This window comes from Suncus etruscus, chromosome 14 (assembly GCF_024139225.1).
Source record: "Suncus etruscus isolate mSunEtr1 chromosome 14, mSunEtr1.pri.cur, whole genome shotgun sequence".
In the NCBI taxonomy this organism is placed as follows: domain Eukaryota; kingdom Metazoa; phylum Chordata; class Mammalia; order Eulipotyphla; family Soricidae; genus Suncus; species Suncus etruscus.
Genome location: NC_064861.1, coordinates 88,238,274 through 88,258,449, shown reverse-complemented (window position 1 = coordinate 88,258,449; position 20,176 = coordinate 88,238,274). Strand labels below are relative to the sequence as shown.

At 45.1% G+C, this 20,176-nt stretch overlaps 1 protein-coding gene across 1 annotated transcript; it reads right to left on the bottom strand.

Moving 5' to 3' along the window:
* Window positions 1-10,032: 10,032 nt before the first annotated feature.
* On the bottom strand, window positions 10,033-18,102 carry LOC126028288 (zinc finger protein 45-like). Its single transcript, XM_049787330.1, has 4 exons — window positions 18,060-18,102; window positions 16,725-16,905; window positions 14,951-15,046; window positions 10,033-12,029 (listed from the first exon to the last, which is right to left on the bottom strand). Exons 1-4 carry the CDS (start codon window positions 18,072-18,074, stop codon window positions 10,231-10,233), a joined length of 2,091 nt encoding a protein of 696 aa, XP_049643287.1. The 5' UTR covers window positions 18,075-18,102; the 3' UTR covers window positions 10,033-10,230.
* Window positions 18,103-20,176: the final 2,074 nt, after the last annotated feature.

Below are 20,176 nucleotides of genomic sequence, written 5' to 3'. Positions count from 1 at the left end.
CAGAAATCATTACTCCTGGCAGGCACGGGGATCTTATGGGATAACCGGGATTCGAACCACCGTCCGCTCTGGATAGGTTGCATGCAAGGCAAATGCCCTACCGCTGTGCTATCTCTCCGGCTCCAATGCTGGAAGTTTAACGAAGAGTTTCGAGGAAAAATAAATAAGGTGAATGAAGTGGAAGTGTTTCCATGTAGGGACTAAGGAGAGATGAAAGGAGGAGGAAATGTTTAATATAATCTGGATTAGAGTTAATTAAAGTTGAGGGCTTGAAGAGTGGGAGGGGTAGAACGGTTTTGGGGAGGCAAGGTGTGGCCGAAAAACCAACAAACAAACAAAAAGTGGAGAGAAGATGTTTGTTTGTTTTTATATTTTTTTTTATTTAAACACCTTGATTACATGTTTGGGTTTCAGTCATGTAAAGAACACCACCCATCACCAGTGCAACGTTCCCATCACCAGTGTCCCAAATCTCCCTCCTCCCCATCCGACCCCCGCCTGTCCTCTAGACAGGCTTTCCATTTCCCTCATACATTCTCATTATTAGGACAGTTCAAAATGTAGTTATTTCTCTAACTAAACTCATCACTCTTTGTGGTGAGCTTCCTGAGGTGAGCTGGAACTTCCAGCTCTTTTCTCTTTTGTGTCTGAAAATTATTATTGCAAGAATGTCTTTCATTTTTCTTAAAACCCATAAATGAGTGAGACCATTTTGCGTTTTGAGAGATGTTAACCTCAGCTCCTGCACCAGTGGTAGGACATAATGATGACAACCAAGAATCGTGTGAAGCTACTAAATACTATCATTTATAAAGGAGATATCAGTTATAAAGTTAGTATGAGAAATCACCACTCTGACACAGCTAAAACTAAACAAAAAAAGCAGCAATAACAGAAAAATGCCAATACTTCCAAGCAGCTCCTAGTAATGAATTACTTCAACGATACAGAATCATTTTTGGACGTATCTAAAACTAAAAATTTTCTTAACTCTTTGTTTCAATCTATATATAAACTCCTCAAATAGGGGCCGGAGAGAGAGCATGGAGGTAAGGCATTTGCCTTTCATGCAGAAGATCATTGGTTCGAATCCCAGCATCTCATATGGTCCCCTGAGCCTGCCAGGAGCAATTTCTGAGTGTGGAGCCAGGAGTAACTCCTGAGCGTTGCCGGATGTGACCCAAAAACCAAAAACCAAAAAAAAAAAAAAAAAAAAAAAAACTCAAAAAAATATACCTATGCAATCAGCCAAACAAATATTCCAGGATACTCATGCCAGCACTATTATTAAGAACCCCAGATTTGGGGCCCGGAGAGATAGCACACCGGCTTTTGCCTTGCAAGCAGCCGATCCAGGACCAAAGGTGGTTGGTTTGAATCTCGGTGTCCCATATGATCCCCCGTGCCTGCCAGGAGCTATTTCTGAGCAGACAGCCAGGAGTAACCTCTGAGCACCGCCGGGTGTGGCCCAAAAACCAAAAAAAAAAAAGAACCCAGATCTGGCTACTGCCCAATGATTCCCTATAATACATCTATATTAGAAAAGATAATGATAAATTTACACATTGTAAAATAGCCATAAGTGAGCATGAATAAATCCATCTATGCATAATATATTTGAATCTGATACAGAATAGTATTTGATGATACTATATCTGTAAAATACAGACATTCAGCAAATTGCTATTGCAGGTTATTTTGTTGCTGTAGTAGAGGATTTATTTGACTTAGAGCCATGTCATCAGAAGGTGCCCTTAGGAAGTGGAATCCATCCTGTCCTCCAAAGACTGGATATGCTGAGAGAATTTGGCATCTAGGACATTAAGATTTTATGAAGAGGGGCCGGATAGCACAGCGGCGTTTGCCTTGCAAGCAGCCGATCCAGGACCAAAGGTGGTTGGTTCGAATCCTGGTGTCCCATATGGTCTCCCGTGCCTGCCAGGAGCTATTTCTGAGCAGACAGCCAGGAGTAACCCCTGAGCACCGCCGGGTGTGGCCCAAAAACAAAAACAAAACAAAACAAAAAAAGATTTTATGAAGAAAAAGCCAAGAATCAAGGAAGGCTAGAACTAGCATTATGCAAATGGATGCAAATGAAGGACAGTGTAAGGACTGAGCAGTGCATTTGCTTAGCATGAATCTGAGCTGGCTTTGATTCCCTGCACCCCATCTGGTCTCCTGAGTACCATAAGGAGGGATCCATGAGCACAGAACCTGGGCATTGCCAGCTATGGCCCTAAAACATCTGTGTCTGTGTGCACCTGTGTACATAAATGATAGACATAAATGGAAAATGTATACAAATATAAAATATTTAGAGAAAATGAGATTACTCTTTCTTGATGAGTTAATTCCACATGTCTCTGAAGTGATCAGTTTCTCATTTTTCTTGGTTCTAGACTTGACATCCTTATCATTCCTTATTGCCTGCCTTCTTGTTTTTTTTATTGTTGATATGTCAGACCTGCTGCGCTCAGAGTTTATACCTGACTTTGTACTCTAAGGATCACTTCTGATGGTACTGGGGAGCCATATGAAGTGCCAGGAATTGAACTCAGGTCAGCCCCCCCCCCCCATTTTTTTATTTGCTTTTTGGGCTACACTCGGTGATGCTCAGGGTTTATTCCTAGCTCTATGTTCAGAAATCGCTCCTGACACCAGGGGATCGAACTGCAGTGCGTCCTAGGTTAGTGCATGCAAGGCAAAATACCCTACCACTTGTGCCACCGTTCCAGCCCCTGGGTCAGTCCCCCCCCTTTTTGGGGGGGTGTCACACCCGGCAGCGCTCAGGGGTTCCTCCTGGTGCTATGTTCAGAGATCACTCCCTGGCTGACTCAGGGGGACCATATGGGATGCCAGGATTCGAACCACCATTCTTCTGCATGCAAGGCAAATGACCTACCTCCATGCTATCTCTCTCCGACCCAGTCAGCTCCTTTTAAGATAAATATCCTACTCACTGTTCTGCCTTTCCTGTCCCCATTGCCATTCCTTTTTGAAGCCAGTTTATAAAAATTCCCTCATGAAATTCTTATGTGTTGCCAGGGACTGAACCTGAGTTCCTATATGCAAAACATCTCCTCCTGCCCAAGGACCAATCTCCGCCTCCTCCCCACCCACCCCAAGTCTAGCTATTTAAAATCTGCTGCCTGGGTAGGGTGCCTCCCTTGAGTGAGGCCAATCTAGGTTCAATCTGCTACAACTGATATGGTCCCCAGAGCTCTACCGGGAGTCATTCTTGAAGGCAGATCCAGGAAAACCCTTGATCAGTGCCAGTATGGACCAGAAAATTAAAAAAAATAAAAACAAAATTTGCTGTTAGGGAAACAAAAACAAATCAGTTGATGTGTATGACTGTTTGCTTTGGCTATCATAAAAAATATAGCAGACTGGGCAACTTAACAGATATGTATTTTCACAGTTTGCAAACTGGTTAACACCAGTGCAAGAGAAATATTCATGGACTTTGCTTTTCTAGCCTTTCATGACACTGGTGTTTGGAAATGTTCAAAACAGGGAGCATTAGGTCAGAGTGATAGTACTACAGTGCTTTGCATACAGTCAATCTGGGTTCAATCCCTGTCACCCATGAGATCCCCTGAGCAATATTTTGTGATTCCTGATTGATTCTTGAGCACAGAACCAGGAGTTAGCTCTGTGCACAGCTAAGTGTAGTGCCAAAAGCAAAACAAACAAAATACAGCAAACAATCCTGGTTCAATCACTAACATCACATATAGTCCCCCTCCTTTGCCCTCTGAATCCCTCCAAGACCAATCACTGAACAAAGAGCCAAGAGTAAATTCTGAAAACACCCAGGAGTGATTCCTGAGCACCACAGGGTGTGGCCCAACATCAAAATCATAAAAAATTACAAAAATATTATGAGACTGGGTATGTGGATCAGTAACAGAGCACATGCCTTGTTTCAGACTCCAGGTTCAATCCCTGGCACTACCCCCTCTCACATCCCTTCAAGAATACAAACATATTTGTGAACTGGGATGTGATTTAAATGTGAAAGCTCATGCCTTGCATGCTGGAGATTAAGGGTTTATTCTGGAAATGCAGAGGTGTAGAAATGTGGATAAATCCTTATTTCTCAATCTTGAGGGGGAAGGGGAAGCTTGTCTGGAGCAGATCCTCAGCATGAAGTAATCCAAACCAGGCTAGAGAGAGATGAAACATGAGTCCAGGGACTATGTTTCCATCACAATGAGAGATCGAGTGGACAAGTCTTTATGGGAAGACAGAACCACTCCCAACGTGGAAAATAGGTTGGGGAAAAGAGCCTCTCTAGAGGTTCTCCTGTCCAGAGAAGCCATAGTGGTTAAAGATAAAGTCTGAGACGCTGTACCAATTTAGGGTAAAGACTGATTAACCCAACATAGGTGGGAGGGAACAGGAAAAGCATTAAAATAATTTGGGAAAAATATAAAAAGTGGGCCAGAGTTACATATAGAAAAAATGATAGACATGAAAGTGGAATCAACAAGAAAAAGGAAAAAAAAATTTCACATTGTCCATGCATGTTCCACCAAGATGTAATAGTCCCCATTGCCTGTTGCTGAGAGGATAATTCATGGAATGTTTATATGTAAAGACAATTAGACCTTGACCTCACATTCATGACAACTAAGCCACATGGATCATAAATCTAAATGTGAAAACTCAAACTATCAAACTTAGGGTGGAGGAAATCAAAGAGCATTGTGGGATTCCAAAGAGATAGTACAGGGGTGAAGGCCCTAGCCTTGTAAGCAGCTATCTGGGCCTGATCCCCACCAGGTGTGCTAGTTGAGTGCAGAGTCAGGAGTAAACCTGAGCATATCTATATGTGGCCCCTGGAGATAATACTAGTAGTAAGGTGTTTGTCCTCCATGATCCCAAAGCATCTCCAGGTATGACCCCAACCTCCAAAGAAAAACACAAAATACTGTGACCTTAAACAGAACAGTATTCAGGAGCAGCTCCCAGCCTGGTGCTCATGGAATAATGTGCTGGGTATCCAGCAAGTACATAAGCACAATGAGCTGTGTCCTGTCCAAAGTTATGAGATGAAAACAAACTTATTGATAACTGAAATGCATGAAAAATTTAAAGTACGGGGCCGGGCGGTGGCGCAAGAGGTAAGGTGCCTGCCTTGCCTGCGCTAGCCTTGGACGGACCGCGGTTCGATCCCCCGGCGTCCCATATGGTCCCCCAAGCCAGGAGCGACTTCTGAGCACATAGCCAGGAGTAACCCCTGAGCGTTACCGGGTGTGGCCCAAAAACCAAAAAAAAAAAAAAAAAAAAAAAAAAAAAGAAAAATTTAAAGTTCTGCAAAATAAAAATATTTTCAGTGACATAAAACACCAACAACAGGGGCTGAAGAGATAGCACAGCCATAGGGCATTTATTTGCCTTGCATGCAGCCAACCTAGGATGGACAGTGATTTGAATCCCAGCATCCCATATGGTCCTGAGCCTGCCAGGAGTGATTTCTGAGCAAAGAGCCAGGACTAACTCCTTAGCTCCACTGGGTGTGACCCAAAAAACTCCCACAAAACACAAAACAGAATTTACAAAACATGGAATTGACAAAGACATGTATCCAGAATAAATTAAAAATCATGCATGAGAAAAAGTTCAACCCAGAAAATATAAAGTGATGAAACTTGTTTTATGTAGTCATATATAAAGATACTTCACTTACCCAGGATAAGAAATGTAACTAAAGGGGCCGGAGAGATAGCATGGAGGTAAGGCGTTTGCCTTTCATGCAGGAGGTCATCGGTTCGAATCCCGGTGCCCCATATGGTCCCCTGTGCCTGCCAGGAGCAATTTCTGAGCCTGGAGCCAGGAATAACCCCTGAGCACTGCCAGGTGTGACCCAAAAACCAAAAAAAAAAAAAAAAAAAAAAAAAGAAATGTAACTAAAGACAAAGAAACCACTATAAGCATTTTGGATTTTTTTGTTTTGGGGCCAGACCTGGCAGTGCTCAGGTCTTACGTCTGGTTCTTTTTTTCTTTCTTTTCTTTTTGTTTTTTTGGGCCACACCCAGTGATGCTCCAGGGTTACTCCCGACTCTGCACTCAGAAATCACTCCTGGCTTGGGGAGCCATATGGGACGCTAGGGATCAAAACCAGGTCAGCCCTAGGTCAGCCCTGTGCAAGGCAAACACCCTACTGTTGTACTATCGCTCCGGGCCCCTTACTCCTGGTTCTGCAGGAAGAGAACACTCTGGTGGGGACTCAAGGGGTAATGGGGATTGAACCAAGGTCAATTGCATGCAAAATAAGCACCTCACCCACTGTAGTGCAGCTCCATTGAAAGTTTTTTGAAATGCAAAAGATGGAGAGAAATATGCAATGATCATGGGAATGTAAGATAGTATACCCATTTTAGAATGTTGGTGAGAGGGGCTGGAGAGATAGCGTGGAGGTAAGGCATTTGCCTTGCATGCAGAAGGATGGTGGTTCGAGTCCTGGCATTCCATATGGTCCCCCGAGCCTTGCCAGGGGCGATTTCTGAGCATAGAGCCAGGAAGAACCCCTGAGCACTGCCAAGTTCGAGCCAAAAACAGAAAACAAGAAAAAAAAAAAGAAAGTTGGTGAGGTTTACATAGTTATGGTCTTACCTACAACCTAAAGATCCTATTCCTCCTATTCCCATGTATTCCTTCTTATCTCTATGTATTAAGACAAAGAATCGTTAATTTGACATACTCCTGTCCCCTAGTGTTTTATAACTGCTTTTCATTTTTGGCTTTTGGGTCACACCTGGGCAGTGCTCATGGCTTTCTTCTGGCTCTGCACTCAGGGATCACTCCTGGTGGGGCTCCAGGGACAATATGGGGTACTTGGGATTGAACCCAGGTCTATAATGTGCAAGGAGAGGACCCTACATGCTGTACTTTCTCTCCAGATTCTAGCTTGTCAGAGACTGCCAGAGACCAAACCCTGATATGGAATTCTGCAGGATAAGCTACTTTATGTGGCCTGAATATGTAACCTAGGCATTAGCTATTAACTAGCCCAAGAGATCAGAGAAATGCTGCAGCATCCTATCAGCCACACATTCCAGGAAGCTTGAGACATCTTTGAAGCTTTACTATCTTAGGGTGAAAATGGTTCCTGTGTAAATATAGCATGTAAAGTTTACTCACAGGATGCTCCCTGTAGAGACTGTCTGTAATGCTGGCTGTTCCATTTTGCTTCCTCTCCACCCCCTGCTTAATCATGCTTAAAAGAGCTTGTACCTCTCAATAAAGGAGACCTTAATAATGCACTTTACTTGGTCTCCGTCTCTTCTTTCCCCCCATTCTCTTTTCAGGCTGGGTCCCCTCTATACCCTCGGAATAACGGAGTCCTGCAGGACGGGACACTAGCTGTCTTATTTATAATCACTAAAACTGCTAAGTCAAATATCCTCACAGCAGATGAACAAAATACTCTCGAGTGGCACAAAGCAATAAAAGAACCACCAACAACACAAGTATTCACTGATGAATCCAGTGAAGGAAGTGAGGCACTTTGTGAGATAATGTCGGATTTGACGTAAGACATTCTGGAAAAGGTAAATTACACAGAGAAAAAACAGATGCCAATGGGGTGGTGGCTAGAATGTAAAGAGACTGACTTTATTTTTGGTTTGGGGCCACACCTGGCAAAGTGGAGGGTAACTCCTGGCTCTTCACTCAGAAATCATTCCTGGTAGTGTTTGGGGTGGGGTGGGGGGACCATAGGGATGTCACGGATAGAACCCAGGTTGATCACATACAAGGCAAGCCCCCTACCCTCTGTACTACTGCTCCAGCCCAAGAGGCCAACTTGAAATGTGTAACAAAGAAATGTAGATGGAGGGGGTTGGAACTCTTTAGTGTCTTATTGGTTACAGAGGGATAACATCTGACAGTATTTACCAAAACAAGAAAATGAGGGATCAGAAATGATGCTTAGGAAGAGATGGAGCTTCACATATGAGGCCCAAGTTGGATCCCCAACATTACATGCCCAAATGTAGTCTTGGTGGCCTTCCAGCTAGGCTGTGGGTAGCCCAAATTAAAACAAATACAAAACAGGGGCGAGCTGGCGGGCAGAAAACAAACAAACAAACCGAGGCTAGAGCAATAGCACAGCAGTAGGGCATTTGCCTTGCACACGGCCAACCTGGGACAGACCAGGGTTCAATCTCTGGCATCCTCTATAGTCCCCCGAGCTTGCCAGGAGCAATTTCTGAGTGCAGAGTCAGGAGTAACCCCTGAGCACCACTGGGTGTGACCCTAAAACCAACCTCCTCCCCCCAAAAAAAACAACCCCAAGATGAGAAGAGAGAATGATACTTCTCTACTGGAGCAGTAATGTAGCAGGCAGGCCACTTGCCTTCACACAGATGATCTCAGCATCCAATGTGCCACCCTCTATTCCCCAGCGCTGCCAGAGTGATTCCTGAACACAAAGCCAGGAGTAAGTCCTGAGAACTGCCAGGAGCACACACCCTCCCAAAATAAGTTGATGTCACTATATATAAATTGTTCCTTAAAAAAAAATGTTAGCTTTGGGGCCAGAGAGACAGTACAGTGATAGGGCATTTGCCTTGCATTCAACTAATCCAGGATGGATGATGGTTCAAATCCCAGCATCCCATATGGTCTCCTGTGCCTGCCGGGAGTGATTTCTGAGTGCAGAGCCAGAAGTAACCCCTGAGCACCGCCGAGTGTGACCCATAAACTAAAAAAAAATAAAGGTTAGCTTTAAAGATTTCCTATAAATGATTTTTATCGGGGCTGGCGAGGTGGCGCTGGAGGTAAGGTGTCTGCCTTGCAAGCGCTAGGCAAGGAAAGATTGCGACCGCAGTTCGATCCCCTGGCATCCCATATGGTCCCCCCAATCCAGGGGCAATTTCTGAGCGTTTAGCCAGGAGTAACCCCTGAGCATCAAATAATTTTTATCTAAATAATTTTGGGGGGATAGGGGGTCTGGACTATATAACCAGGGGTGCTCAGGGTTTACAGCTGCCTCTGGGTTCAGGGATGACTTCAGGCAGTATTCAGGGAACCATATGCAATAGAGAGATAGAAGCTGCGTGCAAGGCAAGACCTTAGCCCCTGTACTGTCTCTTTGGTCCTGAAGAATTCTTTTTTTTTTTTTTTTAATCTGGATGTTGACTTTGGTCAAAAGCTTTCTCTGAATCTCCAGAAATTACCATTTGTGTGATTAAAGAAGCCATACATAGTGCGCATTAATTCATTAAATCATAGGAGTACAGAAGGAGCCCATTTGAAACTCAAGAGCAGACAAAACTACTCCAGGGAACAGAAATGTACTTGTTGCCAGTCCAGGTGAGACTGAAAGGAAATGTGATGAGGAAAACCCGTAGTTTAACAGAAACCTTATGTACATTGATCTCAGCGAGTACGCCAAGTGCGCACACTTGTCAAAATTCACGATGCTGTAAACAAACATGAGTTGATGCAGGCTCCTGTGCGCAGATGACACCTGAAAAGGCACTCTTAGCATTCAAAGTGCTGGTCACAGCCAGGCAAAAATGTTCTCTGGACCCTCTCATGAGTTGCCCTCTGCAAGAGGAGAGAACTAGTTCACAGGCCCCGCAGGGTTAGGGAAAATGAACTTGTGTCTAATTCACACATCTTCCAAATCTTGTTGAATTACTCTGCAAAGTGCAAGGTCACAGGATGGCCCACTCTTTCACTCGCTCAACAGTATCTGGAACATCAACAAGGTGTTGGCAGCGAAAGGGCAGAGGAGAGTGAGAGTCAAAACTGTCCCTACTCACTGAATATGTTTTGTGGAAGATTTTTTTTTTTTTTTTGGTAACACTCAGGGGTTACTCCTGGCTATGCGTTCAGAAATCACTCCTGGCTTGGGGGGACCACATGGGACACCAGGGATTGAACCCAGGTCTGTCCTGGGTCAGCCGCATGCAAGGCAAATGCCCTACCACTGCACTATCGCTCCAGATCCTGTAGAAGATATTCTGGGGTCTTGCTCTTTATATTTTTCTCTGTAGACTGGTCTTCTTCGTTCTGAATCTGTCATGTATCACATTTCTAAACCGAGTCCTGATGTCTCCATTCTTCATGAGACTTTCCTGCGGTGTGGACCCAAAGCCAGATCTGAATAATGCCCTCTGATCAAACCAAGTTCTGATATAGTTGATAAAGAAAACAATGACAGGCCTGAGGATTGGTCACTTGTGGAACTCTGTCTGAGAAATAAAGAGCATCTTACTGAGTTTCCCTCCGACAGGAATTGCCTAATGAGGCCAAGTCTTTACCGCTCTTAGCATCAGCATGGACACGCTGATGAGTGACAAGACTCGTGCTCCAACTGAAGCCTTTCCCGCACTCCTCACACTTATAGGGCTTTTCCCCCGTGTGGACTCGCTGATGGGCCTGTAGGTACGAACCCCAGGTAAAGACCTTGCCGCAGTCTTCGCACTTGTATGGCTTTTCCCCCGTATGCACTCTCTGGTGGGCCTGGAGGTAGGACCTCTGCCGGAAGCGCTTGCTGCACACATCACAGCGGTAGGGTTTCTCACCTGTATGCACACCACGGTGAGCCAGAAAGTTGGAGGCCCGGCAGAAGCCCTTCCCACACTCCTCACACTGGTACGGCTTCTCGCCCGTGTGACACCTCTGGTGGGCCTGGAGCTGGGACCGCACGCTGAAGCCCTTGCCACACTCCGCACAGCAATAGGGCTTCTCGCCCGTGTGGACCCTCTGATGCACCTGAAGACTAGAAAACTGGCTGAAGGCCTTGCCACACTTCTCACATTTATAGGGCTTCTCTCCGGTGTGGATCCGGCAGTGCACACTCAGATCCGAACTCCGACTGAAGCCTTTCCCGCAGGAGTCGCACTTGTAGGGTTTCTCTCCCGTGTGGCCCCTCTGGTGGGCCAGCAGATTGGAGGCCTGGCTGAAGCCCTTCCCGCACTCATCACACCGGTACGGCTTCTCTCCCGTATGCACACGGATATGGATGTTAAAATCCGAGCTCCGACTGAAGCCCTTCCCGCAGGCCTCACACTGATAGGGCTTCTCACCAGTGTGGCCTCGCTGGTGGTCCAGAAGGTTGGAAGCACGGCAGAAGCCTTTGCCGCATTCGTCACATTTGTACGGCTTCTCGCCTGTGTGGCTCGTCTGGTGGGCGTGTAGGTGGGAACCCACGCTGAAGCCTTTCCCACACTCCTCGCATTTGTAAGGCTTCTCCCCAGTGTGGACCCGGCAGTGAATATTGAAGTGGGAGCTGTAACTAAAGCACTTGCCACATACCTCGCACTTGAAGGGCTTCTCCCCAGTATGGACCCGCTGGTGCGCCTGGAGTCGGGAGAGCCAGCTGAAGCCTTTCCCACACTCACTGCAGTGGTAAGGTCTGGTCCGTCTGTGAAGCCGTTGGTGAGTTCGCAGTGACTCGCCCTGACTGAAGACTAGCCCACATTTCTCACACTTGTGGGAATTCTCTAGCTCATGGTCCTGTGAGCTTTCTTGTACATCCATCCCCTGCTCTTCAGATAAGTGTGGGTTCTCTCTGGGAGTGACACGTTGGTGAGAAAATGGGATCTCCTGAGAGAAACCCTTACACAGCGTGTTATGCCTGGGTGAGTTCTCTCTGCTGTGGATTTTCTGATGGGCTTGAAGACTTGACAGCCAATGGAAGGTGTTGGCACATTTTTCACATCTGTAGGGCTGCTGGCCTGCCAGGGCCACCTGGTTCTCTTGAAGAGGAATGCCGGGAACCAGACCTTCCTCCCCTTCAGGGGGTTTATCTTCACTGTGAATCCTGTGATGCACCTGAAGATGTGTATTTGGATAGAAGCGTTTGCCACAGCTCTCATTTTTTGAGAGGGCATCACCTTGTTTTTCCAACTGAGAGGTGGCTATGTGAACATTTACTATGGATTCCTGACATCTGGTCAACTCCTTTGTCACCTGTTGCCACATTGATGAGCAGGAAGTCTCTCCAGGTGGCAGGGCCTTTGAGCCAACTTCCTGAAGAGACTCCAATGCATTCAGAGTCTTGTTTCCTGAAAGAACACAGAGAATGGGGAGATGGGAAGTGAACACTCCATCAAGCTAAAACTAGACACAGGCGTCAAGGAGAAGACTCCATTTGACATTATCACCATATAGTGTATCCTGATTTACAGGCCTTTGGAAGGCAAGAGATGATTTTTTTATGCTCCCACTTACGATGCATGAATGAAACGAAACCCCTTAGAATCACACAATTTGAGGGGAGAAAAGTGGGCATTGAGCTACACTCAGGGATGCTAACACTCTAGTCCCAGCATGCAACATTTCTCTGTGAATTTTTCTTCAAATTATATCTCTTTATTGAGGCCTCTCTTCCTTTTAAAAAAATGTGTTGTTGTTATTCTGCTATGCTATCATTCCAGCCCCAATGAGGTCTCATTGGTGGGGACAGGGGACACTTCCACATAGTAGTCTAGGTTCCCGGGTTCTGTTATTTGGGCAATGCAATCAATGTTCCAACACCCATCCCTTCACCAGTGCACATTTCCTGCCACCAACATCACCAATTTATCTCCAGTCCTTCCCCACTAGCCTGCCTCTATTGAATCTCTCTCTTTCTCTCTCTCTCTCTCTCTCTCTCTCTCTCTCTCTCTCTCTCTCTCTCTCTCTCTCTCTCTCCAGTCTTCCATCCCCCTAGCCTGCCTCTATTGAAGATGCTTTTCTTCTCTCTCTCTCTCTCTCTCTCTCTCTCTCTCTCTCTCTCTCTCTCTCTCTCTCTCTCTCTCTCTCACACACACACACACACACACACACACACACACACACCCCTCTCAGCCATTTTTTTCCTTTCAGCACCCAGTTATAGTTCAGAATGATCATTCCCAACTATCATACTATCATAGTCACAGTGCTCCCTTTTCTGCCTAACTGCACTTCCTGCCCCTCTTTGTGTCAAGCTTCCTACCATGGACCAGTACTCCTGGCCCTGTTTTTTATCATCTTTGAGTATTATGTTCATACTCTGTAAGATAGCTCTTGCTCCCCAGAACAGAAAGATTTTGGGCCAAAGTGGTAGCACAGTGGTAGGGCATTTGCTTTGCATGGAGCTGACCCAGGATGGACACAGGTTCAATCCTCGGCATCCCATATGGTGCTCGGAGCCAGGAGTGATTTCTGAGCACAGAGCCAGGAGTAACTCCTGAGCACTGCTGGGTGTGGCCCAAAAAACAAAAAAGAAAAGAATAAGATAAATAAAATGTTCTTTTGTTTATTTGTTTGGTTCTTTTATATAAGGTGCCAGAGATCAAAGCCAGATTGGCTGCATGCAAGGCAAATAACTTCCCTACTATAACTATCACTCCAGACCTGGAAGGAGATTTTTAATTTTTTTATTTATTTAAAAAATGCATCATATAATTGATCATAATACTGGAAGAAGATTTTTTAAAAAGCAATTTTTCTGAGTGACTAAAAGGTTTTCGCAGATGTTGGCTTAAAATGGATGGCACTGGTTTAAAAGCATCATATTAATCACAAAATCATGCCAAGAATACTTGGGAAGAAAAAAAAAAGGCATTGAAAGTGCCTATGAATCCTTGGATTACCTCTGAAATTGTTGCACTCTTTGCTATGTGTGAAAATTTTCTTTTTCAAGTAATTAGTATGTGGAGACTTAGTAAAGTAGACTATAAAATTGATGGATACAAATACATTCTCCTATGTGAATTTTTTTTAGTAAAGGGTAAGATTTAGTGAGATTAAAATAAATGTAATAGCTTGAGACAAAATAGAAAAATATTAGTAGTACTTTGTGAATACTAAAGATGTATCTATTAAAATACTGGCTAATACTATCCACACACATACAAACCCCATAGATAATTAAAAAGATAAGTAGTCCTGAGACCAAAGTGGTGGCGCAAGCAGTAGGGTATTTGCCTTGCTACGTGCTAACCTTGGACGAACCGTGATTCAATCCTCTGGTGGCCCATATGGTCCCCCAAGCCAGGAGCAATTTCTGAGCACACAGACAGGAGTAACCCCTAAGCATCACAGGGTGTGGCCCAAAACCAAAAAAAAAGAAAAAAGGTAAGTAGTCCTTTTTACCCCATAAGTATTAAAAGAGATAGTGCCATCTGAAAGTTAACTTCTGAGAATTTCTCTTCTCAGATTAAAAGTTGATATATTCTTAGGAAACTTGCCTTAAAAGTGGCTCTTAGGGTGTCTGGAGTAGTAGTACAGTGGGTTGGGAATTTGCCTTGCATTCAGCCAACCTTGTCTCCCTATACCTGCCAGGAGTAGTTCATAACCACAGAGCTAGAAGTAATCCCTGAGTACTGCTAGGTGTGGTCTAAAAAACAAACAAACAAACAAAACAAAATAAACCTAAAATTGGCTCCTAGGGCCCATCAGAGAAAAAGTCTAGAGGTTAAGGTACTTGCCCTGTATCCTGCTTGATCTTGGTTCAAATCCCGAAGCACTGTCAGGGTCACTACTATTGCCAAACAACTGTAAAATCACTTTACTTTTTCCTTTCACCTATTTCGAGTCAATTAGTACAAGTAACTTTAATTACTTCAACGCTGACTCTCAGATGACTTATATTAAACTCTGGCTAATAAAAGTGCCAGGGAAAGCGGCAGAGAGCTAGAAGCTTGGCTGGCTCCATAAGATCCAAAAATTGCTCGACATCCCCTGACTGAAACGAACCTTTTCCCATGACTTTGATTTCTGTGCAAAACTGTAAGCTGAGACCTCATAACTCCTAAGCACAGAGAGAGGAACAGACCCTGAGCACTACTGTGGTCGCCCAAACTGCACCCCCACAAACAATAACCAAAAAAAGTGCCAAGTAAAAGAGTAAAAGTGCAACCCAAGTTGGTTTCAGTAATCTCTGGCCTGGTCCCATCTAGGTCTGGCCTTTAAGAAAGGACTAGGGCACAGGACTCACACAAACTCACAAGGCTCCTACCCAAGCTGTTGTCACTGCAGGGGGCTGTCTTTAGCATCCAATGCTTTTCTTCTCTCTCCAACTGGGACAGCACATTTGGTGTGAAAAACTGATGCCCTGAAGAAAGACATGGACCAATACATCAGACACAACACTGCAGGGTTCTCAAGAAATCCTCTGCTTGGGGCTGAAGCTGTAGCATTTCAGGTAGGCTGTTGCCTTGCACACAGCCAACAAGGTCAATCCCTGGAATCCCATCTGGTCCCCCAAACCTGCCAGGAGTGATTTCTGAGCACAGAGCCAGGAGTAGCCCCTGATCACTGCTAGGTGTGGACCAAACAAACAATCCTCAGATAAATGTTCAAATATATGTTAAATGTCCAAACAATCCATCAAGGACAGAAACCCAGGAGGTATGGACTTAAGTATAAATTACAGCAGAAAAAAATTTTTCAAAAAAATATTCTATTTCTTTTTTTTCCCCACTCCAAAATATTCTATTTCATCATATGTCTAGTCTCATTCTGAGACAAAAAGGCTGCTGTTTAAGTCCTCTCTCTGACATACATATACATACATACATATATATATATATATATATATATATATATATATATATATATATAGCATTACCAATTATTGGCACAGGTTCTTGAGCTGCTAATTGGAGATGACCACTATTTTACAAAGGCCAAAATAAAGGGCAAGCTGTCAGTGTGTAGTCCATTTAGAAAACACACTTTAGCTGCGGGGAATGTCTAGAAGGACTTGGGGAAGCTAGGTGGTAGAATACTTGTCTTACAAGTATAAGAATTTCAAGTTTGGGGGCTGGAGAGATAGCACAGCAGCGTTTGCCTTGCAAGCAGCCCAGCCGACCCAGGACCTAAGGTGGTTGGTTCAAATCCTAGTGTCCCATATGGTCCCCCGTGCCTGCCAAGGGCTATTTCTGAGCGGATAGCCAGGAGTAACCCCTGAGCACTGCCAGGTGAGGCCCAAAAACAAAAACAAAAACAAAAAAAAAAAAAAGAATTTCAAGTTTGAAATCCTTCACATGCACCATTCACATGCTCTGAATGGCAGCCTGGAAACTGTTATTAGGAATCCAGGATTATAACCAAGTATGTGATCCCTAGAGCACAGAAAACAAATGGTCCAGTGACTGAGACTAAAGTGTGTAGACAGCACAGCAAGAGTGCAAGCCCCAGCAAGCAAACACATGTAGGAACCCAAATATAGAGGGCCACCCTGAGAGTTAGAAGCTAGAGCACAGGTAGGACACTTGCCTTTATGAGGTCCACTTGGGTTCAGTTCCAAGCACCCCCACATGGTCCCCTGAGCACCAGAACCAGGAGTAATTTCCCTACTCTCTGTCTCTCTATCTGTCTGTCTGTCTGTCTGTCTGTCTGTCTCTCTGTCTCTCTCTCTCACACACTCACACACACACACACACACACACACACACACACACACACACACACACACACACACGAGAACAACAACAAAATCAAAATAGGGGGCCACCGAGATAGCATATGCCTCACTTGCAGTCAATCTGGGTTCAATTCCTGGCATCCCATAAGGTTCCCAGAGCCTGTCAGGAGGAATTTCTGAGCATAGTGCCAGGAGTAACCCCTGAGCACTTCTGGGTGTGACCTCCCAAAAAAGCAAAATCAAAAGAAAACAAAGACTAGGAAAAAGGCCATCTCTCTCTGTCTCTCAGAAGTACTAGCAAACTGGAAGCCAGTTCAAGAGCTCCAAAAATGGACTCATCAAGGACACATAACCCTTTGCTTACCAGCTTGCCACCCCCAAGGCAGGTGAAGTTCAGTCCCTTGGGACTCATCCTCACCCACGGAAAGAAAGTTCTGGAAATTCTCCAGCATCACGTCCTGGTACAGTTTTTGCTGTGCAGGTTCCAGCAGCCCCAACTCCTCCTCTGTAAAGATCACAGCCACGTCCTGGAATGTCAATGCCTCCTGCAACCCCAAACACAGGGAACCTCAATTTTCCAACTATTCATTCCCTTAGGATAAGACCCAAAAAGGCGAAACACAGCAGCATCAAGGATTTTGAAGCTTCCAAGTTATAATGTGCAAGGTTCTTTTCTCCCAGATTCCCTCTCAATTCTTTCTGACAGCAGAACATGCCTGATCCACCATATCAGCCACAGTGACTAAAACTGGTCTTTCAGCTTGTTTGTTGGGGATTTTTCAGGCCACACTCTGCAATGCTCAGGATTTACTCCTGGCTCTACACTTGGGAATTAGTGTTGGCAGTGCTCAGGGGACTGTAGGGATGCCAGGGATCAAACCTACAATATGATGACTACAAATAGACGGCTAAGAAAGAAAAACAAAAAATGTTTTTTTGGTAAGGGAATAGGAAAGTGGAGATTCTTTTCACTGCAATTGATTGTAGATGGTTTTGGTTTCTGGGCCACACTGGCTGTGGTCAGGGATCACTCCCAGGAGTGTTTTGGGGTACAATGTGTCTTAAGTGGATGTAGTCTGTGCCGGCCACATGCAAGCAAGTGCCTTAGGCCATGTCCTATTTCACTGGCCACTGCGATTGACTGGTCAAGTTAGAAAAGACGACCACACTGGGGCCGGAGAGATAGCATGGAGGTAAGATGTTTGCCTTTCATGCAGAAGGATGCTGGTTTGAATCCCAGCATCCCATATGGTCCCCCGTGCCTGCTAGGGGTGATTTCCTGAGTATAGAGCTCTGTTAGGTGTGACCCAAAACCAAAAGAAAAAAGAAAAGAAAAGAAAAGAAAAGAAAAGGCGACCACACTAAGGTACAAAGGAGAGCAGTACCTCTCACTGGACATGCAAGAGGGGCTCAAGTCCCACTGCTCAAATCCTTCTCAAGAAAAACAGGCAGTAAGTATCAGATCATGAACAAACATCTTTCAATTTAGAAAAAAAATTAGGGGCCAGAGTAACAGTACAGTGAGGAGGGTGCTTGCCTTGCATGCAGCTGAGTAGGGTTTGATCCCAGGCATATGGTTCTCTGAGCACTGGCAGGAGTGACTCCTGAGTGTTGAGCCAGGAGCAAGCTCCTAAGCTCTGCCCTGTATAAGCCCCAAATGTAAAAAATTAAAAAATTCAGAAAGACAAGCCTGACTCACCTTGAACTTGGTCATTTTGATCTCCTCCTCCTCTGGAAAGACTGAGTCTGAGGAAAGATGAGAAGAGAGGGAGAAAAAAGCCATTAGAATCTGGCCAATGACCCCTTCATTTGGAGTAGTACAATCCACAATGGAGAGAGAGAGAGAGAGAGAGAGAGAGAGAGAGAGAGAGAGAGAAGAAAAATGCCTGCCTCTGTTGACATTGGTGGTGGGAAATGTACACTGGTGAAGGTTGTTATACATTACATGAACTATATGTGGAATAAAAAACTTTATTATGAACAACCTTGTAACCCTGGTGTTTAAATAAAAATATATATTAAAAAAAAAAAAAAAGAATATGGCCAATGCTGTTGTGAGCTCTGGTTGCTGGGCAGGACACGGCCCTGGCGCTCTTTCCTCAAGGTGACATGAACGCAGCATTTATCAGTTGGAAGGATGGCTCCAGTCTCCACAGAGAAGCTCTAATAATACTGTCTGAAGCCTTATCTCTTAGCAGAGAAGGCAGCAGCAAAGCAGGTGATATTCAGAACACACAGCTGAGCCTCAAAAGCCTTCAGGGGTGGCCACTCTATAGTTCCCATCACCTTTAGCCTCAGAGTCTGATATTCTGCTCTTCATCTTTTGTTTTCTGGGTCACACAAGAGGTACTTAGGATCATAGGATATGTGGTGACAAAGATCAAATCTGGTTAGCCCTGTGCAAGGTAAGACTTCTGCCCAGTCAGCCATGGGCAAGGCAAGCATCTCACCAGCTGTATTTGTTCTCTGATCCCTTGTCTTATTTTTTCCAGGTTTTTGGGCCACATCCAGTAGTACTCAGAGGAAACCCCTGGTAGAGCTCAGAGGTCCATAGTCTAATCAGGACTATGCAAAGGGGGAAGAAACTACGGCATTAGCCATGGGACACTAGTCCAAGTTAGCAAAACCACCTCTGATGACATCAAAACAATGATCATCATAGGTGACTGTGAAGAATAAACAAGGGTGACTGTGAAGAATAGGATGGCTATTCTTAGGATAGGATATCATAGGATGACTTTGAAGAATAAACAAGGACCTAGGCAAGGTCTTGATGCGTAAAGAAGCTCTTGATAAATACTGATGGTTCAAAGTGCTCCCTTAACGAAGGAGGAAAGAGGGCTAGAGAGAGAGCATGGAAGTAGGGCATTTGCCTTGCATGCAGAAGGATGGTGGTTCAAATCCCGGCATCCCATATGGTCCCCCGAGCCTGCCAGGAGCGATTTCTGAGCGTGGAGCCAGGAGGAACCCCTGAGCGCTGCTGGGTGTGACCCAAAAACCAAAAACCAAAAAAAAAAGAAAAGAAAAAGAAACGGCACCCTGATGGCAGTTTTAATCCCAGAGCTGTTCCTCTAGGCCCTCCTCTCTCATATTTCAAACATCAGCAGCTGGGAGCAGGAATCTCACAAGAGAGAGAAATGAGAACTGAAGAACTCAGAGTAAGAGATAGGCCAGGGGCCAGGGAGATGGTGCCAATGGAGGGGAACATGTGCTTTATACACTGGAGCCCCAGACTGATCCCTAGGACCACACAAACTGCTTGGAGCCACCCCTGAGGACTTTGATGTATAGTGGGTTGTTGTATCAGAGCCCTTAGGATAGGCTCGGATGGCAGTGGATGGTGATGGGAGGATGCAGGGAAGCCTTTCTCCTCCAGCCCAGGACCACGTGGCTCTGCAACCCCCTTCAGCTGTTGGGGTGGCGGCAAGGAGAAAATCCACTCACCAACAGGCTCAGGAAATATCAGCTTTATTCATCCCTGGCCAACATGGTGGCCTATATCATAAACCTATTTAAGCACGGTCTTGTTAGCTTGCCCTGCGTCTTGCTTCTTCCAGCTATTTCTCCTCAGACCTCCATCCAGGCAAATCTCCTTTTGCCCCTCAGCAAAACCTTTTATAACCTCCCCAAAACCGGTCCCAGAAATGGGAGTGTCTTTCTTGTGTGTAAGGTTACACAAAGAATAGGTGTAGGGTTATAGTGGGTAAGTTGCTTGCCTTTCATGCAGCCAACCAGTTCAGTCCCACACTGTAATCTGAGCACTATCAGGATTAAGTCCAAGGCATCATCTGGTGTGCCCCTACCACCAATAAAAGA